Consider the following 18,276-nt stretch of genomic DNA (forward strand, 5'->3'; position numbering starts at 1 on the left):
CCAAGATAATTATTTTGTAGTACAAAATCCTAGTAGTGACAGATCTGTGTACATGTTAAGAATCAATGAACTATACATGCAACAGCTCAATAAATAAGGGGAAATAACTAATACACACGGTATTGTCAAAGTGGTAACACACCTACAAACACAATCTTGGGAGGCTAAGGATGGCCTGATTTACACAGCAAGACCTTGTCTAAAACCAACACATACACACAAAAACCCTAAGAATAGCCTGTATTTTACAGACTAGGTAGCTACTTCCAGCCCTCTACTTCTAAAAGGCAGCAAGCACTCGCTACACACGTCAACTGACAAGAGAACCAAAGGAAATGAAAGCAGAACCATCCACTGTTTAAGGAATTTTTATTAAAGCAAGAATTTTATAATCCAAATTACGTTTCCTTGCTTAGTTACCAGTTCTGCCACTTAAACAGAACTGACATCCCAAGCTATTCCACGGTAAAGAATTACAAAATTAAAGAAAGGAATGCTTTAAATTTTTGTACTTTGCTGAAAATTCTTTTCCCAGGGTCTATAAAACATTAATTTGTTTTTATATTTTACTATTTTTTTGTATTTTTTGTTGTTTTAAATCAAGTAATCTAGGACTAGCACTGTTTGCTAGACCTGGCATTTGCTCGGTACATAAGGTTCAAAGTTTCCTTTCCTTTTTTTATTTATTTTATATTTTGCAATGTTTTTTCATAATATTTAAATTTTTCGATGTTTAGATATTTTTTCTTCGGTGAAGCACGAGTTTCTTTTCGTGGTCCCTGATCAATCTGTAAATGTCAAAAAATAAAATAAAATAAGACCAATAGGAACACATAATTAAAGCCCTTGACTGATTCCAGCAAGTCAGTAAGCTGCCTGTCTTTTATTGGCACAGCTATACCCGCTCCTTAGCACCCATACCTACACTACATCAGGCACAGCGTGGCCCAAGCCCAGGGTTCTGGTCATTTTTAGAAAAAGTGTCTGCCAAACTGTAATCTTAGCACCCTGGTGGTGGGACAGAGAAGCCACCATCCAAATAAATAAATACAAGTATTAATTATGAAAGCCAACTTCTGTTATAGGGCCATTTCATACAAACTACTTCGCAAAACAGTATTGACTTAAAGTCCTGGTCAGTTAGTTATCAGTCAGAGGAGACCCCAACTCTGTTATGCATCTTCCCCTCTGAAAACCCAGTATTTATTTGTAAAAGTTCATCTCTGCTATGGAGGAAGGAGCACTCACTCAAACAGTTGGAACACCAGTGGCACTGTTCACTGCCTTCTGGGCAGCCTCTTTTGCTTGGTGGGCTTGTAGTACAGCTACAGCTTCATCAACCTAGAAAAGGGAAACATAACTGGCTCAAGAAAAAAAAAAAATTGATAAATCCCCACCCAAACGGACTTTCTTAGAAGAGTGGAATGAGCTCTAAGCAGCAGTAGTTACCACTGCCAAGAGACCCAAGAAAGCTCTACAATCTACCAGCAGTGTGAGCTTTGAGAAAACAGGCACTACAGTTATCGAGGGTGTATGCATCACCATTTGCAAAGCTCCTTAAACTCGATATACACCATGTAAATGTTCCATAGAATAAATAAAACCAAACAAAAAAGTCAGTGAGACAAATGACAAAGCACCTTTGAGCGGAGAGACTCTGGAGACTCAAGCATGTGAAGTAATTCTGAGTTATCAATCTCCAAAAGCATGCCAGTGATTTTACCAGCAAGAGTAGGGTGCATGGCTTGAATAAGAGGAAATAGCCGTTCACCTAGGAACAAAATATTCTATCAGAAAGTAGCAATGGCCATTATCAACCTGGTGTTTAGAACCTTACTAATGCACACCCGTCTGCACACAATCTGTCACAAGCCAATCACTTCTGGTGGAACCGGCTTCTCAAATGTCAGCATCAGTTTCCTTGTTGCAAAGCTGGAGTGGGGGATCAGTGTGAGCCTACCCACCAGCTCCCAGTCTCAATTCCTTCACACTACTGCCCTACACCAGTGCTTTTAGCTGCAACATTGCTGACCCCTGTCTTCTGCAGACTCTGAAAGGCCAAGACAACAAAGTTACTTACCCAACATTTGCTTTTGCTCTTGAGGGGGGGCAGATGCCAACATGGAAGCAGTTAGAGGTTCTTGACCTTGCACATGAACAGCAGGCTGGACATAAAACAGGAAACCTCTTAAGTCCCAAAGTAATGAAACAAAACCTAGCCACCCATCAACATACAATCACAGGGATCCGACTACTTAAATCCAGAGGGAAACACTGAATAAGTACTAAGTATAGACAATCACATGACATATCTGTACTTGAGATAGTTACATTTTAAATAAAGTCTTCTTTGGAATCATACAATCAAGTTTTGGTTCCATGACTAGGAAAAAGGTGACATCTAAACTATTTAACTAAACTTTCCTTCACATCTTCCTTATATCCATGTCAAACAAAAACAGCATATTAATTCAGGGAGACTACTGGCTGCATTCTAGTCCTAACTCTTCACATATATAACCAACTAGTAAGATGGCCCAGAAAGCTTAAGCTCTCATAGACCACGACCCTCACAAACAAATGATAAAGCCGCACCTGTTGCATGGTAACTTGTGGCTGTGCATTAAGATGTTGCTGGGGATTGCGGACTCCCGCAGCGTATTTATACTGGGGAACGGTGCGGACAGCAGGAGTGGCTGCAGCAGCAGCAGCTGCAGGACGTGGACCCATGGTCTGTGTTGAAGTGTTAGCTAAAGAAAAAGAAGAATCTTAGAGTACTGTATCATTTCAAATTGGAAATCAAATTTTCTTTTTTTTAAACAGAAAGACTCACCAACACGCTGTGTTGACATGACTCGTGGAACCTGTGAGGAAGCTGGTCTCATAGTACTAAACGGTGGTCTAGGAGCAGCTGGGCGGATAGCACCGGGCATGTTCTGGAATGCTGCATTTAAAGGTAACATACGTGGCTGAGAACCTTACTAGGTCAAAATTAGTGCTTCTCTAGGGCTGAGGTTTGTATAAAAAGCTACATGAATGAAACCCTGGTATATATTGGGTTTCAAACTTATTAAATCCCACAATGCCAAGAGATACGCAATAGGACCAAAAAGAGAAACACCAAGGACTCCTGCAGTCCAGACCGACGAGCAAGGACAGTCACCAAGGCAAACCAAGATTTGGAACAAATCCCCAATCTTATCCAGGAAAAATCAAACCTACCCATTGAAGATCACCTAAGCATAAATTATAAAATTTGCCTCGTATACATTATATTGAAACCACAGCCTAGCAGATAGTAGGTTGTGTTGTATCTCTTAGTTACACCCCACGTTCCAATCCCTGTCGTAAACTAAAAGAGGCTTACGATGAGGTCTGGCACCCTGAGCAGTCCAGCGAGGACTTGGTCTTAGTTGAGCAATTTGGCTAGGAGGATAGTATGCAGCACGGTTCTGAGTCTGTGGGAAGAAAGCAAGCACATCAGCTCTGGCGGGGTGAACCCTCCACAAAACACGCTATTACTATGAATGGATACTCTCCATCGCTTTCCATTTCCCCAATCCTAGAAACTTAGTGCTTTATTCTCGAAGCACACACAACCTCCGCACTCACCTGTGGGATAGCTGCCATGAAGTAACCTGAAGGAGGTGCTGGCTGGTAGGGGTTCATCACGGGGTTGGGCACAGCTCTCACGCTCGCCATTCTCTGCATATACTGGTTAGTGAGGTGAGCCTGGCGCTCTTCTTTGCGCTGAGCTAAAGCTACATACAGTGGCTTCGTGGCCACAATTCTGCCATTCATTTCCGTAACTGCTTTAGTGGCTTCTTCAGGGGAAGAGAAACATACAAAACCAAACCCTTTGCTGCGACCACCCTCCATCATAACCTATAAAGAAAAATAATAAAGAAAAATGAAAGGTTAGGACAATGGTAGAATAAACCAGAGCTCTCGTTTACAGTGAAGTCACTGAACCAAGTAATCCTGTTAGTGCCAGAACCAACTTGCATCAACCGAGTTCTTCCTTCCAATCAATACTCAGGGCACACATGCATTACTGCAGGCAAATACAGCCGGAAGAGGGAGCTACACAACAGCAACTTCCCAAGGTATTTGGGGCCTCCCCTCTTATCTTTTATAAATAAATAATATCGCACACGCTCCTCTTACCTTTGCACTGGTGATGGTACCAAACGGAGAGAACTCTTTCCGGAGACGCTCATCATCAATACCATCATCAAGGTTTTTCACATAAAGGTTAACACCCTGAAAAGACAGACAAACTGAAGAGAGGTAGGAAGCCCTCTGTGGTACCCAAGTACACCTATTACATTAGCCCGTGTTCCTTCTCTTCCCTCTCAAACTGTTACGTGGCAGTAACTGAAATGAACGCAAAATAGGTCCCTCATCCCTATCTTAAGTGTGTTCATCCAAGTAAAAACGGACCTGGTATCTGGTGATCCTATCTTGCTTCATCTGTTCAAATTTGCGCTTAAGTTCCGTCTGCCGCTCCACTTTTTTCTGAGCTCGGCCAACATAAATCTGTTTTCCATTGAGCTCCTTTCCGTTCATCTCATCTACAGCCTTACAGAAACCAAACAAAAACCTTAGTTACTTGTGAAGGTACAGGCACCCCCAAGCCCAAATCTCCAGGTTTGAGGGCAGTATACACTCCAAATTCTCTAACACGCACAATACAAATATTTGATTACAACATGAAAGCTTTAGTTAATTTTGGCATAAACTTATCTACACAAGCAAAAAGAATTTTTAAACTTACTTTCTGTGCGTCTTCATGTCTTTCAAAGCTCACAAATCCAAACCCCTTGGATTTCCCGCTTTCATCGGTCATTACTTTCACACTTAAGGCAGGCCCTAAAGAGTTTGCAAAGAGTCAAAACTACTCCACAGTTAATTAAGTATACATTTCACTTTTTTTATTTGAGAGGGTTTCTCTGCATTTGCCTGCCTCTGCCAGGATTAAAGGCGTGTGCCACCCCGCCCCCAACACATTTCAGAGCAAACTCCAGACGGCTCAAGCTCAAAGACTTTTACTGTTCCCTTCACAGATCTTTTGTATAAATATTATACATGCCTGGAAGTTTTTACACCGAGATGTCTTACAAGCTCAAAAGTTTTTCTTAGTTCAGTAAGTAGAGAAGCCCTTTAGGTAACTAATTTGATTGATTTTTCTTGCTCAGAACTAAGAATAAACTTGAAAAGCCTTCTTGGGTCATCTGCTTTTGAACAGCAGAGGGAATACCAGCTCTGCAGAAACAGACAACTGAATCACCCCAGGTTATTTCTAAGGACAAGCTTCCCCAAAGTGGAAGAGACCACCACGGGTTGAATCACCTACTCTGTAAGAACAGGAAGTGGTGGTCTCAATGAGAACAGCCCTCACAGGCCCACACCATTCCAGTTAACTCTCTAACTGCTTTGTGGTTGTTACCATCTCTGCTGCTGCTCCAGATCCTGCCCACCATGATGGTCACGAACTCACCCATTTATTGCAAGCCCAATAAACTTGTGTCTCAACACAGCAATAGAAATCTAACTAGACAGTGGTCAACTCAGGATGTGGTATAATTAAAAACAACCAGCTCAAATCCAGCATTTGGGAGGCAGAGGATGGTAGATCTAAGTTCAAGGCCAACCTCATCTACATAGTGACCCTCAAGAAAAGGGTTTTTATTTTAAAACATTCACATGCAACATAGGTAAGATATGTAAAGAGAAACTTCTAGAAAACTTGAATAAGGTCCACAACTTGACTGTTATTTTATTTTATCTCCTCATCCCACATCTTTGTAGAAAATAAGAATTCTCTTTGCTGGGCGGTGGTGGCGCACGCCTTTAATCCCAGCACTTGGGAGGCAGAGGCAGGCAGATCTCTGTGAGTTCGAGACCAGCCTGGTCTACAAGAGCTAGTTCCAGGACAGGCTCCAAAACCACAGAGAAACCCTGTCTCGGAAAAAAAAAAAAAAAAAAAAAAAAAAAGAAGATTCAGCCAGGTGTGGTGCATGCTTTATGCCTTTAGCCCCAGATCTTAAGAGGAAGGTGGGGCTTTTGTAAGCTGCTCACCAACAACTAGAGCAACACAGAGACTCTGTCCTTAAAAAAAGAATCAAGGCAGCAAACTCAGGCTGGCCTTACAATGGTATACAGTAACTGAACCACAAAAACAACTTAAGTCCGTTCTGAAACTTAATAAAAAGACAGCAGCAAATAGCCTACAGATGGATTCTCATTACCCACCTTTTACTCCAATCCTAAAAGTGAGGCTGGTTTTTGCACTTTCTTGAGCTTAATCAATTTATTTTGAAATTTGAGGCAGGATTTCCTATAACCCAGCAGACAGTACAAGTTTCAAATAGGCGTGCACCACTCATGCTTAGCTGAATTTACTTTGAAAAAATCTTCCAACGAGTTGTTATGATGGAAGAACCTAGATCTTTAAAAACATTCTTTGAAGCTGCTCAAATGTTACTGACACTAACATAACCTAAAAGGAGCAAGCTTTTTCCACTCTGTAGTAACTAGAGTACACTTTACTCAGGACAGTCTCACCCATGCTGCCCTACAACTCTAAGAACTGTGTTTAAAGTATCCCAAAATGAAGCAAAACCTTTAAAAAGATCTACTCAGCAGGGCATATGTAGACCCAGTGTTTTTTATTAAACTCTAAGCTTCGCAGCATTCTCCAGTCAGGCACAGCCACTAAACGTCAGGCAATCTCAGTATAAAGATGTAACTTGGACACATTACCAAACTTGCCAAAGAGGTCCTTAAGGCGCTCATCATCCATGTCCTCCCCAAAGTTCTTGATGTAAACGTTGGTGAACTCCTTTGCCCTCGCTCCAAGTTCTGCTTCTCGTTCCTTCCGTGACTTAAATCGTCCAACAAACCTGAGAAGATGTCAGCACTTTAACATCAGGCTGTTTCATAAAGCTTAGATCAAGGCCAATAGTTTATAAAATGCATCACAAAATAAAATGTCCTCTCTGAAAACAGAGACTTCAACAATATCTGTGCACTATAAAATGAAGTTTCCTTCCAGTGCACACTGATATCCAGTTAACCCAGGTTAAAGGGGTCACTCCTGTGCGAACTGTTCAGTGCTGACCAAGAGATCTACATAAATGCTTTCATTACTGTTGTTTCAGAGAGGTTCTGTAATTGTGCCATCTCCTTAACCAACTTCCAATTGTCTCTACTAATACAACAGTCTGGCCTAACTGTATAATTAGTCAAAAACATAATAAATACCATACCAGCTTCTATAACCCCACACAAATCAAAAATGACTTCAAAGAAAATACAATTTGCTCTTATCCTCAAAAGCATGGGTCTTTTCCATGTAGTTTGAAGAACCTCAGTGGTGTAATTATTCATTGTAGATACAACTTCCTGCTCTCCCAAGTGGTGCTTCAAATATTTCTTAGGAACAAATTATTTATTAAAAAAATTTTTTTAAAAATCAAACTGCTCCCCAGAATGGTGCCTCAATATGCACTTGAACCAGCAACAAATCAGTCTTCACCTGGATCCCGCAATGGAGATATTCCTTTAATTTTTATTCTAGCACTGCTATCAAGTTTTCCACTGTGATAACAATTCAATAACTCCAGGGGCCACAAATGTCTTGGATTTCACAATCTGTAGTCTTTACTGATTAACACCTCTATCTTAAAGTCTAATCTGCATAATCTCATTTGTCATGCTGATGCTTTAGATGCTGGGTGGCAGAGAACACCTGGGCTTTAGGTTTCTACCTTGGGATCCATGTTCTGGCCAGGCGGTGGTGGGTGACACCTTTGACCTCAGTACTTGGGAGCCAGAGTGGGAAGAGTGAGTCCAGGACAACCAGGGATGCAGAGAACCTGTCCTAGGGACTGCTTCTCTTCTGTTTTTGAAACAGGTTGGTCTTTAACCCTTTAGTTTCTCAGGAGCAGGGATTATGGGTATATGCTACAAGACCCAGTACCCACATGAGAGTGTCGTCAAGTCAAGCTGCAGGCCACTCATCAAGAACTCCCCTCTCAGATCACTTCCTACAGGGCTTTACAGAATAGTCAAATCCTCGCAGATCAAGAAGTCTATTGGCAACAATCAGCCTTTCATATTAGTTTTCAGTGTTATTCCTTAAAAGTTTGTTAACTCTTTAATTTTATTTCAGGGAAGATTAATCACAAAACCTAACGCCAAGAACGAGCTGACTTCAGAGCACTGGTATGTACAATTGGGTAGTTTACTGTCTTAGGGCTCCTACCATTTAAATGCCTTTGGCTAGTTTCCCCAAATATGAAACTGGCCAATGAATTAGTTCCTTAGTAAGGTTAGGTTAGGTTGCATGGTAAGATTCCCAGTTCAACAATGCACTGATTTGATCAAGTTTTATAGCTCTATTCACCTGGTTCAATTTAGGTCTGAATGCTGAGTGACATTTCTGAACGGTATGAAACCTAGCAATGTGGTTTAGTGCTTTTGCTACATCATGTACTTTGGTAGTTGATAAATTCTCATGGAGCCTACCACCTGGGCTGGCCTTAAACTCGTGGATCCTTGTGCTCCTGTCTCCATCTCTCAAGTGATGAAATTACAGGCACAGCTATGTCAGCTATCTGTATCTTTCTTTACTTTTTTTTTGTGTGTGACACACATCTATGTAGCTTAGGCTGTCCTGCAGGTTCTACAAAGTTACAGTTACATCTGCCTCTACCTTCCAAATGCTGGGATTGAAGGTGTGTTACTTCAGCTCCAGCTAGTTTTAACTTACGGGCAAAAACCTATTACTTTTCAAACCAATGGTGGGACCATTTAAAAACAGACTTAATAGTACACTAAAGCTATACTTACACTTTACGGTCATTTAGAAGCATCCCATTCATTTTCTCAATAGCTCTTTCAGCTGCTTCTTGTGTTTCAAAATGCACAAACCCATAGCCTTTGGAGCCATTTTCATCACAGACCACCTGGGGAAAGAAGATACGCTCACTTTTATTACTTGCTATTGCTTTTCTACGGTGCAGAGATGGTAGCCACCTAACCTGGCTATCTTGGAAATTAACACAGCCATCACAGATGCTCACAAAAAGTAGCTCAACATTGCAAATATTGATCTGTCACATCTTTGCTTACCTTACATGAAAGGATGTTACCAAATGCAGAAAACGTATCATACAATGCTTTATTGTCAATGGATTTGTCCAAATTTTTAATGAATATGTTGCCTACTCCACTTTTGCGAAGTGATGGATCACGCTGAGACCACATGATGCGTACTGGCTTGCCCTTTATAACATCAAAATTCATGGTGTCCAAAGCACGCTCCGCTGCGAGAAAGACATTTTCCAAGTAAATATCACTAACCTTTTATTAGTCACTGTATTTATGGACAGTTATGCTTCACATCAAAAAACTCAATCTATCCTATAATTAATTTTGAGGTCCATAAAGACTATGTATACTCGTGCAGAATTTATAAAGTGAAACTTTTTTTTGGCTAGGGCCTCTCCATGTAGCCCTGACTAGCCCACCAACACTGCTTCTGTCATGGAATCAAAAGTGTATATTATCACTACATCTGTCTTAAATGGAAAATACTACCTTAAGCAAAAAGACCAGTCCTTAAAGAGGTACAGTTCACTTGAATCCATGAAGCAAATTCTAAATTTCTCACTAATAACTGTAAAGTTATCGATAGGACAAGTTTTTGTTGATTTTTTTTTGAGATAGTCTCACTGTGTAGGCCTGGCTTTTGATGTAGCCCAGGGTGGCCATATAAACCCAGGTGCTGGGATTAAGTCAAGGAACCACCACGCCCATTTGCTGTAAAAGAAAGTTTCAGTTCCTAGAAAATAATGATAATCAGTAATGCTCACTATCAATTGGCCACACCTCCTCAGCTTCCCTGGTCCTGCTGACTTTGCTTGAGCTTGACAGGTTTTTTTAATGAGTCACCTCTCCCTACTAAACTTAGCACTGCTCACTTACAGAAGCCCTGTCGATTACTGCAATACATAAGAAAATACTGTAAAAGAGAGAAAAGCTGGTTTAAAAGACCCAACTATCTGTAAAGATGGAATACTGAACATACAGACACAAAATGAACGGAGGAACTAGAGGCAAGACTCTTAGCAGCGGCAATATCGGCCCACTGGCACAGGCATACACAGTAAACTATAACCACGGCAGCTCAAGTTTAACTTTTCAAACCCCAGCACAACTAAAAACTGGATAGTCTGGATTTAAAAAAAAAAAATCACTAAGTTTTAGGTCTTCTCGGTCACTACCTTCCCTCATCCTGCCCAGGGCTGAGTTGTAATGAAGGACACCCAAAGAGCCCCGTACAAAGCCAAAGGGCAGGACAATCTGCAGTGCAGGGTGACAACTTCTGGCTCCCAGTCATTCAACACGTTGCCTGTCCAAAATCTCAGTACCAGCTTTAACCAAATGAAAAACTGGTCGTCGTCACTAATGGACTAACTAACCGAATGAACTTAAGCTGACTTTTCCTAAGATTTAACCTAACTGCTTGCTCATAGGCCATAAACCTTATCTGATTCTTAGATTTGTTTCAGTGAACAGTCAAATTTCACAAAAAATATCAAGTCAATCAAGATTCATGGATATCCTGAACTACTTAAAAAAAACAAACGAAACTATCATCACTTGGATGGCACTAATTCAGCATTAAGTCCATGTTCTAACATTTATGACCCAAACAATCAGACTACATTTTTTTTTAAAAAAAATTCCTAACCACGGGTGTTGTTAGTAAAATATTTCGAGATGTATACAGTAACTGACCTAACTAATTTGGTTGAAATGAGCTAAGGTGTCCTAGAGAGCTGCCTACATCGCCCCTCCTCCACTTCGCGGTTACAGACAGAAACCTACTTCATCTAGGGAAAACCCCAGGCAAGTGCACATGGCATAAGGTGCCTTTCCCGATCCACCGGTCAGGGATGCGCTATTGGGAATGGACTCGGGACCCTAAGGATGCCCCCCTACCAGGCACCACCCCAATAACTTTCTTCTGAAGCCTTGGGCTCCCCCCAGCGATTGGGCCACCGGCAGGAACAGGCCTCGGGCCTGGTGAGGTTACAGGGTTCAACACGTGGTATCCTCCCCAACCCCGAGTCGCACTTCCTCCCCAGCCAGTGCTGGGCCACGGCAGGGGGATGGCCGGCCAGGCGCCCCCATCCAGCGCGCCAGGAGGGGATCTCGGAGCCCCCGGACCTCGCGGCTCGTGGCGGGCGCGCGGCGGAGGCGTTCTCAACCCACCCTCCTCCCGGCGCGGCGCGTCATCGCCCTAAAGTTTGCGAGCGACCGAGGACGAGAAAATGGTCGCGGAGGAGGAAGTGCCGGCCCGCGAGGGGCTCCGCCGCGCCGTGCCCTCCCGCCCCCTCGCCCGGCCCGCTAGGCCCGCCGCCCCCGGCCGCATGGCCGCCCGCTCGCCCGCCCTCCGGCCTGCCGCTCACCGTCCGCCGGTTGTTGAAAGTTCACGTACGCGTAGCCCAAGGAGCGGCGGGTGATCATGTCCCTGCAGACCCGGATGGAGAGGATGGGCCCGGCCGGGCTGAACTTCTCGTAGAGCATCGCCTCCGTCACGTCGGGGTGCAGGTCCCCCACGTACAGGGAGGCCATGGGGTAGCTGGGGGCGCTGGGGTTCATCTCGGCACCGGCTGCCCGCGGGGCCGCAGGCCGCGACCTTTCCCGTGAGAGGAGGAGAGCGAGTGGCGGGGCCGGGAGGGGGACGGAGCCGGGGGGAGGGGAGCGGGGGCGAGCGCAGAGGGACAAAATTCAACCGGAATCGACGCGTACTCAACGGCCGTGGAACCGGGGGAGCGAGGCTGGCGGTGCTGGGTCCGGGCGGCAGGAAGGCCTCGGTCTCTGGGTTCCTGCTTGGAGCTGCGGGGCCGCGGGCGGGCGGGCGGGTCGGTCTCGGCTGCTTCACCGGGTTATTTTATAAAAAGAGGAAGAAAAAAAAATAAAAGTCTCCGGCGGGGGGAGGAGACGCGGATTTTTTGTAAAATTTTTTTTTTGGGTTTTTTTCAAAGGATTTTTTAGATTTTTTTTGGATTTTTTTAATAATAAATGTGTGTTCCGAAGCCGGAGCACACACTCCGCACTCTCAGCACTAACCGCCGGGGAGAAGGGGAAGCACCGCCTCCTGCACCCTCTACTTATACCCCCCGCCGTACTCGCCCCGCCCACGCGCGTCTGACGCCGGGGCCCTACGCGAGCGACGGCGCCGGAGGAGGCGGAGGAAAGAGCGGAGGGAGAGAGGCGGCGGCGGCGGCGGCGGCGGCGGCTGGCTGCGGGCGTGGGGGTGGGGGCCGGGGCGGGGACGGCACTGCTGCGCACGCGCCACGGCCGGCGGAGGGCGGTGCGGCCTCCGGCCCGCCCCCTCGCACACACGCCCCGCCCCCAGATCCCGCGGGCCCCGCCCCCGCCGGGAGGAGCGTTAACCCGTCCGCGCAGCGGGTGGGCGGCGCGCGGGGCCCGGCGCCCAACCGCCCCCCACGTGCGCGATCGAGTCATCGCGGGTTCTCCTTTGCTGGCCACCCCCACCCACGTCCCCGGGCGGCGGGGCCGGACATGGGCGGACGGGTGTGAGCCTCTCTGCAGGGCCGGGTGTCCGAGCTGTGCGCCGGAGGGAGGCAGGGGAGCTGCCCCGGTCTCCTACCCGGACCGCACTACGAGTCCCAGCGGGCAGCGCCGCCACGCGCGTGGGCCGCGGAAGCGGTGCCTGTCGGGAGCTGGAGTTCTCAACGGCCGCGGGCTGGCTGACCTCAACCGGACCCCAACCGTCCTGGGCGTGACCTGGCACGGGTCCGGGGCGCTCGACGCGGCGGAGGGGAGGGAGGGGCGCGGCTGTTGGGAGTCTGCCAGCTGGAGATGGTCTGTTGGCATCACTACGCTTCTTTGCAGTGGAAAACAGGACTAGATAAAAATGGATCCCCCCCCCCCCGAAAGTATGCGTTCCTCACAATTACTCGCTGCCTGTCATTCTCAACCAAACAAACCTGACAGATTGAGGAGTAGTCAAAATCCTTAGTAGCCTGCTTAACCCGGCCATCGTAGCCACGCCTTTAACGCAGCACCCAGGAGGCAAGGGCAGGCACATCTGAGTTCAGGGCCAGCCTAGTCTACACAGCAAGATCCAGGCCAGCCAGGGTTGTGATAGCCACAAATATATCGACTCGTAGAAATAACATTACCTCAACATTAAAAGAGCAATTTATAGTTTTTGAAGTTCTATATAAACATCCTTTGTGTGGGAAGTGAAGCAGATCTTTACCAGTTATGGTCTCAGAAGTTAAATGATTGCTGGGCTCTTTGATTCAATGATTGTTGGTGCATACTTAGCCTATTTAAGTCGCCAGAGTCCTATACGGGCACTACCCCCACCATACACAAAAATCCACATTGGTTAAGATAATAGTTTTGAAAACCGTGTTGCTGTGTGCTTTACAAATGAGTCCAATTTAGGGCTGTTCTATAGGAAGACACATCTATTACTATAAGTATTCAATTTACTAGGACCCTAGTTAAAATAGTCTATCAGAAAACCACTCTTTTTTTTTTTTTTTTTTTTTTTTGGTTTTTCGAGACAGGGTTTCTCTGTGGTTTTGGAGCCTGTCCTGGCACTAGCTCTTGTAGACCAGGGTGGTCTCGAACTCACAGAGATCCGCCTGCCTCTGCCTCCCAAGTGCTGGGATTAAAGGCGTGCGCCACCACCGCCCGGCAGAAAACCACTCTTAATGCCAGGTGTGTTGGCACACGCCTTTAATCCCAGCACTCAGGAGGCAGAGTCAGGTGAATCTCAGAGTTTAAGGCCAGACTGATCTACAGAGCTAATTCCAGGACAGCTAGGGCTACACACAGAAACTCTGTCTGAAAAACCAACCAACGAAAAAGAACCTATTCTAAAATATTTCAAAATAAAAGAGTGACGATTCCAAAGTAGTTTAAAAGAAAATGACGTCATTTTAACTCCTGGGTAAGAGCAATATAAAACAAAAACCAGAAGGGGCATTCCGGATGGCTGTCAGGATAGCTCAGTGGGTAAAGGCGCTTGCTGTCACACCTGGTGGCCTGAGTTGTGTACTTCAGGCCCACACGGTGGAGGGCAAGAACCAGCCCCTGCAAGTCCTTTTCTGCACACATTCCATTGTAACAACGCATGAAAGGAACTTGGAAAGATGGCGGCAAGAGTTAAAATCACGTATAATCACTACCTTTGCCTCTGTCTCTAACATACTGCATCATTCGGGGTTCTCTAGAGTCACAGAACTCTCTGTATAATATATAGGAATTTATTGAAATGACTGCAGCCCAACAATGCTGGCCATAAATGGAAAGTCCCATGAGCTTGGGTGGCAAGGGCAAGCAGGCAAAGAACACTCTTCTCCCTTTGCCTTTATAGAGTATTCCAATGAAAGACGCGCCCAGATTAAAGATGTGAACTATCAAAAGATGTCTGTGTTGTAAATCTTTTTTTTTTTTTTTTTTTTTTTTTTTGGATTTTCGAGACGGTGTTTCTCCATAGCTTTTGGTTCCTGTCCTGGAACTAGCTCTTGTAGACCAGGCTGGCCTCGAACTCACAGAGATCCACCTGCCTCTGCCTCCCGAGTGCTGGGATTAAAGGCGTGCACCACCACCGCCTGGCTTTTAGTTTGGTTTTTTGAGACAGGGTTTCTCTGTGTAGCCCTGGCTGTCCTGGAACTCACTCTGTAGACCAGGCTGGCCTCGAACTCAGAGCTCCACCTGTCCTCTGCCTCCTAAGTGCTGGGATTAAAGGCGTGAGCCACCACCATCCAGCATAAATCCATTTTGTACAAACTTCCAAATGGTAAGTGCAGTTAGGAACTCAGCCCCGTGGGACTGAGCAACTGCTTGACTTTGGATTTCCCATTCACAGCCACCATTGTTAGATGCAGCTAGTCCCGAATCACCACACATCACCACACAGAGACTTTTTATTAATTATGAAAGCTCAGCCAATAACTTAGGCTTGTTACTAAGTAGCTCTTATAACTTTAATTAACCCATTTTTATTAATTTTCTTACTGCCTCATCTCCATAGCGCCCATACTACTCACTCTGTGTCTCAAGGCATTCCCCTTCTCCTTCCCAGCATCCTCTCTGCCTTCGAAATCCTCCCTAGCTATTGGCTGTTCAGCTTTTTATTAAGTCAATCTGAGTGATATATCTTTAAAGAGTACAAAAAGATTATTCCGCAACAATTGAACTGCAGCCTGTAAACCATACCAATAAATTCACACACACACACACACACACACACACACACACACACAGAAAGAGAGAGAGAGATTCATTCCATAAATCCTGTGGCTCTAGAGAACCCTGACTAATACGTATTTTGGCACCAGAGTGGTTCTGGCGAAACAGGAATATTGGATGACTCTTTTAAGTATCTGGAATAGGCTTTTTGATTCGCCAGCATCTTCAACTACTGAAGCTTCTCCAGCTCTCCAGTCCCTCTCTCCTGGGAGCTCAGAAAGTACTGGAAGCCCATGGTGTAAACTATATTTCACATTTATAGAGATAAATGCCTTTGATTATCTTGGTTCATCACTAGTAAATGGCAATGGACTCCGTGATGTTGTATTTGAAAACTTTGAGAGTTTGGGGGTAAATGATGTTGCTCTTAATATCTCTGGACAAATTGCTAAAGGATAGGAATGAGCTCCATGATAAAATTAATTCAAATACAGTGAAGGACAACAATGACCTCAGTGATAAAACTGACAGCTCCAGGTGTGAAAAAACAGTCTGTTTCTAAGTGTGCCCTGGAAGAGAGTCTTCCCTCCAGCAGCCAGAGTTCGAGTTTCAGAAAATCAGACCAAAGCCCTCATTGTAAGGTTGGCCGAACTACAATGAAAATTCAAGTCTCGGGCTCCGAGAATGTCAGTTGTTAAAGCAAGGGCCTTAATTGGTAAAGAATGGGCTCCTATAACTTGGGATGGGGATGTGTGGGAGGACCCTACTGAAGCTGGGAACTTTGAACCCTCAGATTTGCAAGGGTTTATCTCGCTTGAGGAAGCGGTACCCTCAGCTCCACCGCTTGGAACACTGCCCTTTTCAGCTTTCATTGAGGAAGCTAATCCTCTGGTGCCTGCTAAATCAGGAGTAACTTTCTCTGAAGGAAAGGCCAGTGTCCCTCCAGGTACCAATAGTTGGCCCTAGACTTATAACCAGACTCAAGGCAAAGCAAACTCCTAGAGGGGAGGTAGAAAGTGTGGTCCACAAGGAAGTGGAGCTTAATGGTCTTGCTAATTTGTCCAAGCAGAAATCTGGGGAATACGTATAGGAATGGTAAGGGTGTGGGATAATGGTAGAAGGATGATAAACGAGACCAGGCTGAAGTTGATTGACATGGAACCCCTGAGTAGAGATTCTAGGTTTAATATGGAAGCTCACACAGGTAAAAATGTGAAAAGTTAGCAGGGAGGTGGTGGCGCATGCCTTTAATCCCAGCACCCGGGAGGCAGAGGCGGGCAGATCTCTGTGAGTTCGAAGCCAGCCTGGTCTACAGAGTGAGTTCCAGGACAGTCAGGGCTGTTACACAGACAAACCCTATCATAAACCCCTCCCCCCAAAAAGTGAAACGTTTGTTTGAGTGGTTGGCTGAAGCATTTATCAAAAGCTGACCTACTAAAAAAGAGCTGGAGATGTCTGATAACCCTTGGCTTAGTGTTGAAGGGATGTTTAAGGCTCAGGGAAATTGCAACGCTAGGGTGAGCATGTTGTACAAAGCCTAATCCTCTGCAAGGGGAAGGCCCAGAAGACACGACCTTCACAGACCCTACAAGACATGAAGTGGTGAGGGGCACCAACACATTGCATCGCCGTCCTTTTCCTTGTGTCAGACCTTAGGTTTGGAGACGGTGATACTCAATCGGATGAATTGAATGCAAGCCGTTTAATTGGGCCCCAAGGCAGCAGGGGCCAGGCGGCAGCACTGAACCACCAGAAGCTGGGTGATCATAGCTATCATACTACAGGCAATGTAACAAAACGGTGTTCATAATGGTCATCACAGATAAGGCAAATTTCAGAGTGGCCTGATTTGTATGAACTTTTGGTACTGGCTAATCAATTATGGTGTTTCCAGGCATGAAACAGATTTTCAAAGCCTACTGCTATGGATTTTATCTGTATAAGCAGAAAAATTCTCAGACAAATGAAAGAAAGGCCGCATTGGATTATGGCAAAGGCACCTCGGTCAGCGAACCAATTTGCAGACCCAGAACCCCTTTAACGAAGGGGTGGGTAGGTTCCCCTGACGAAGGACCCTGAATGAGGGGGTGGCCAGGTTCCCCTGATGAAGGACCCTGATTAGACACCTAAAAGTTTTACTGTTAAGCTTTTTCCAGTTCTCCTCAAGAGAAGACTTTTTATCAAGGTAACTGTACACTGGGGGAAGGGGAACAATCAGACTTTCTGGGGTCTGTTGGATACTGGTTCTGAATTGATCTTGATTCAGGGAGATCCCGAGAAACATTGTGGTCCTCCAGTTAAAGGAGGAGCTTATGGAGGCCAGGTGATAATGGAGCTTTGGCTGATGTCTGCTCACAGTAGGCCCAGTAGTTCCCCAAACTCATCCTGTGATTATTTCCCCAGTTCCAGATGTGTAGTGATATTTTATTTGTATTTTAATAAAGCTTACTTGAAGGTCAGAAAAGCAGAACAATCAGTCACTGGCTCTTACCTCTACCTCAGTCCAAAATGGCGATCCTGCCTCCAGGAATCTCAGAATGAGACTGAGTCTGAGATCTGTCTCCTCCCGTTTTATATTCCTCTCCAAGGCTGGGATTAAAGGTGCACACAGCTGAGATTAAAGGCATGCACTAGCTGGTTTCTATGACAAACTTGAAGCACAATTATTATAAACTCAGAGACAGAAATTGGGGTTTAATCTGAAGATCTGAAAAACACAACAGCCAGCCACTGGCTTTTACTTTAAGCTCAGTCCAAAATGGTGATTCTGCCTCCAGGAATCTCAGAATGAGACTGAGATGGAGAGCTGTCTCCTCCCGTTTTATAATCCTCTCTAGTTCTGGGATTAAGGGCATGCACCACTACCACCTGGTTTCTATAGCAAGCTAGTGTGGCTACTGGGATTAAAGGTGTGTGTTATTGCTGCCTGGTCTGTAAGACTGGCCAGTGTGGCTGTTTTACTTTTCTGATCCTCAGGCCAGTTTTATTTATGAATGAATGAATGAAATATCTCTACACAGATAT

At 45.2% G+C, this 18,276-nt stretch overlaps 1 protein-coding gene across 1 annotated transcript; it reads right to left on the bottom strand.

Annotated features, from left to right (window-relative positions):
- Nucleotides 1-352: 352 nt before the first annotated feature.
- On the bottom strand, nt 353-12,169 carry Pabpc1 (poly(A) binding protein cytoplasmic 1). The gene is made up of 15 exons (XM_057791966.1): nt 11,484-12,169; nt 9,139-9,332; nt 8,857-8,972; nt 6,766-6,905; nt 4,778-4,872; nt 4,444-4,581; nt 4,168-4,263; nt 3,613-3,885; nt 3,368-3,458; nt 2,834-2,944; nt 2,596-2,750; nt 2,081-2,165; nt 1,641-1,771; nt 1,249-1,341; nt 353-788 (listed from the first exon to the last, which is right to left on the bottom strand). The coding sequence occupies exons 1-14, from the start codon at nt 11,674-11,676 to the stop codon at nt 1,249-1,251; spliced, it is 1,911 nt and encodes a 636-aa protein (XP_057647949.1). The 5' UTR covers nt 11,677-12,169; the 3' UTR covers nt 353-788.
- Between the last annotated feature and the right edge of the window lie 6,107 nt (nt 12,170-18,276).

This window comes from Chionomys nivalis, chromosome 17 (genome assembly GCF_950005125.1).
Source record: "Chionomys nivalis chromosome 17, mChiNiv1.1, whole genome shotgun sequence".
Classification (NCBI taxonomy): Eukaryota; Metazoa; Chordata; class Mammalia; order Rodentia; family Cricetidae; genus Chionomys; species Chionomys nivalis.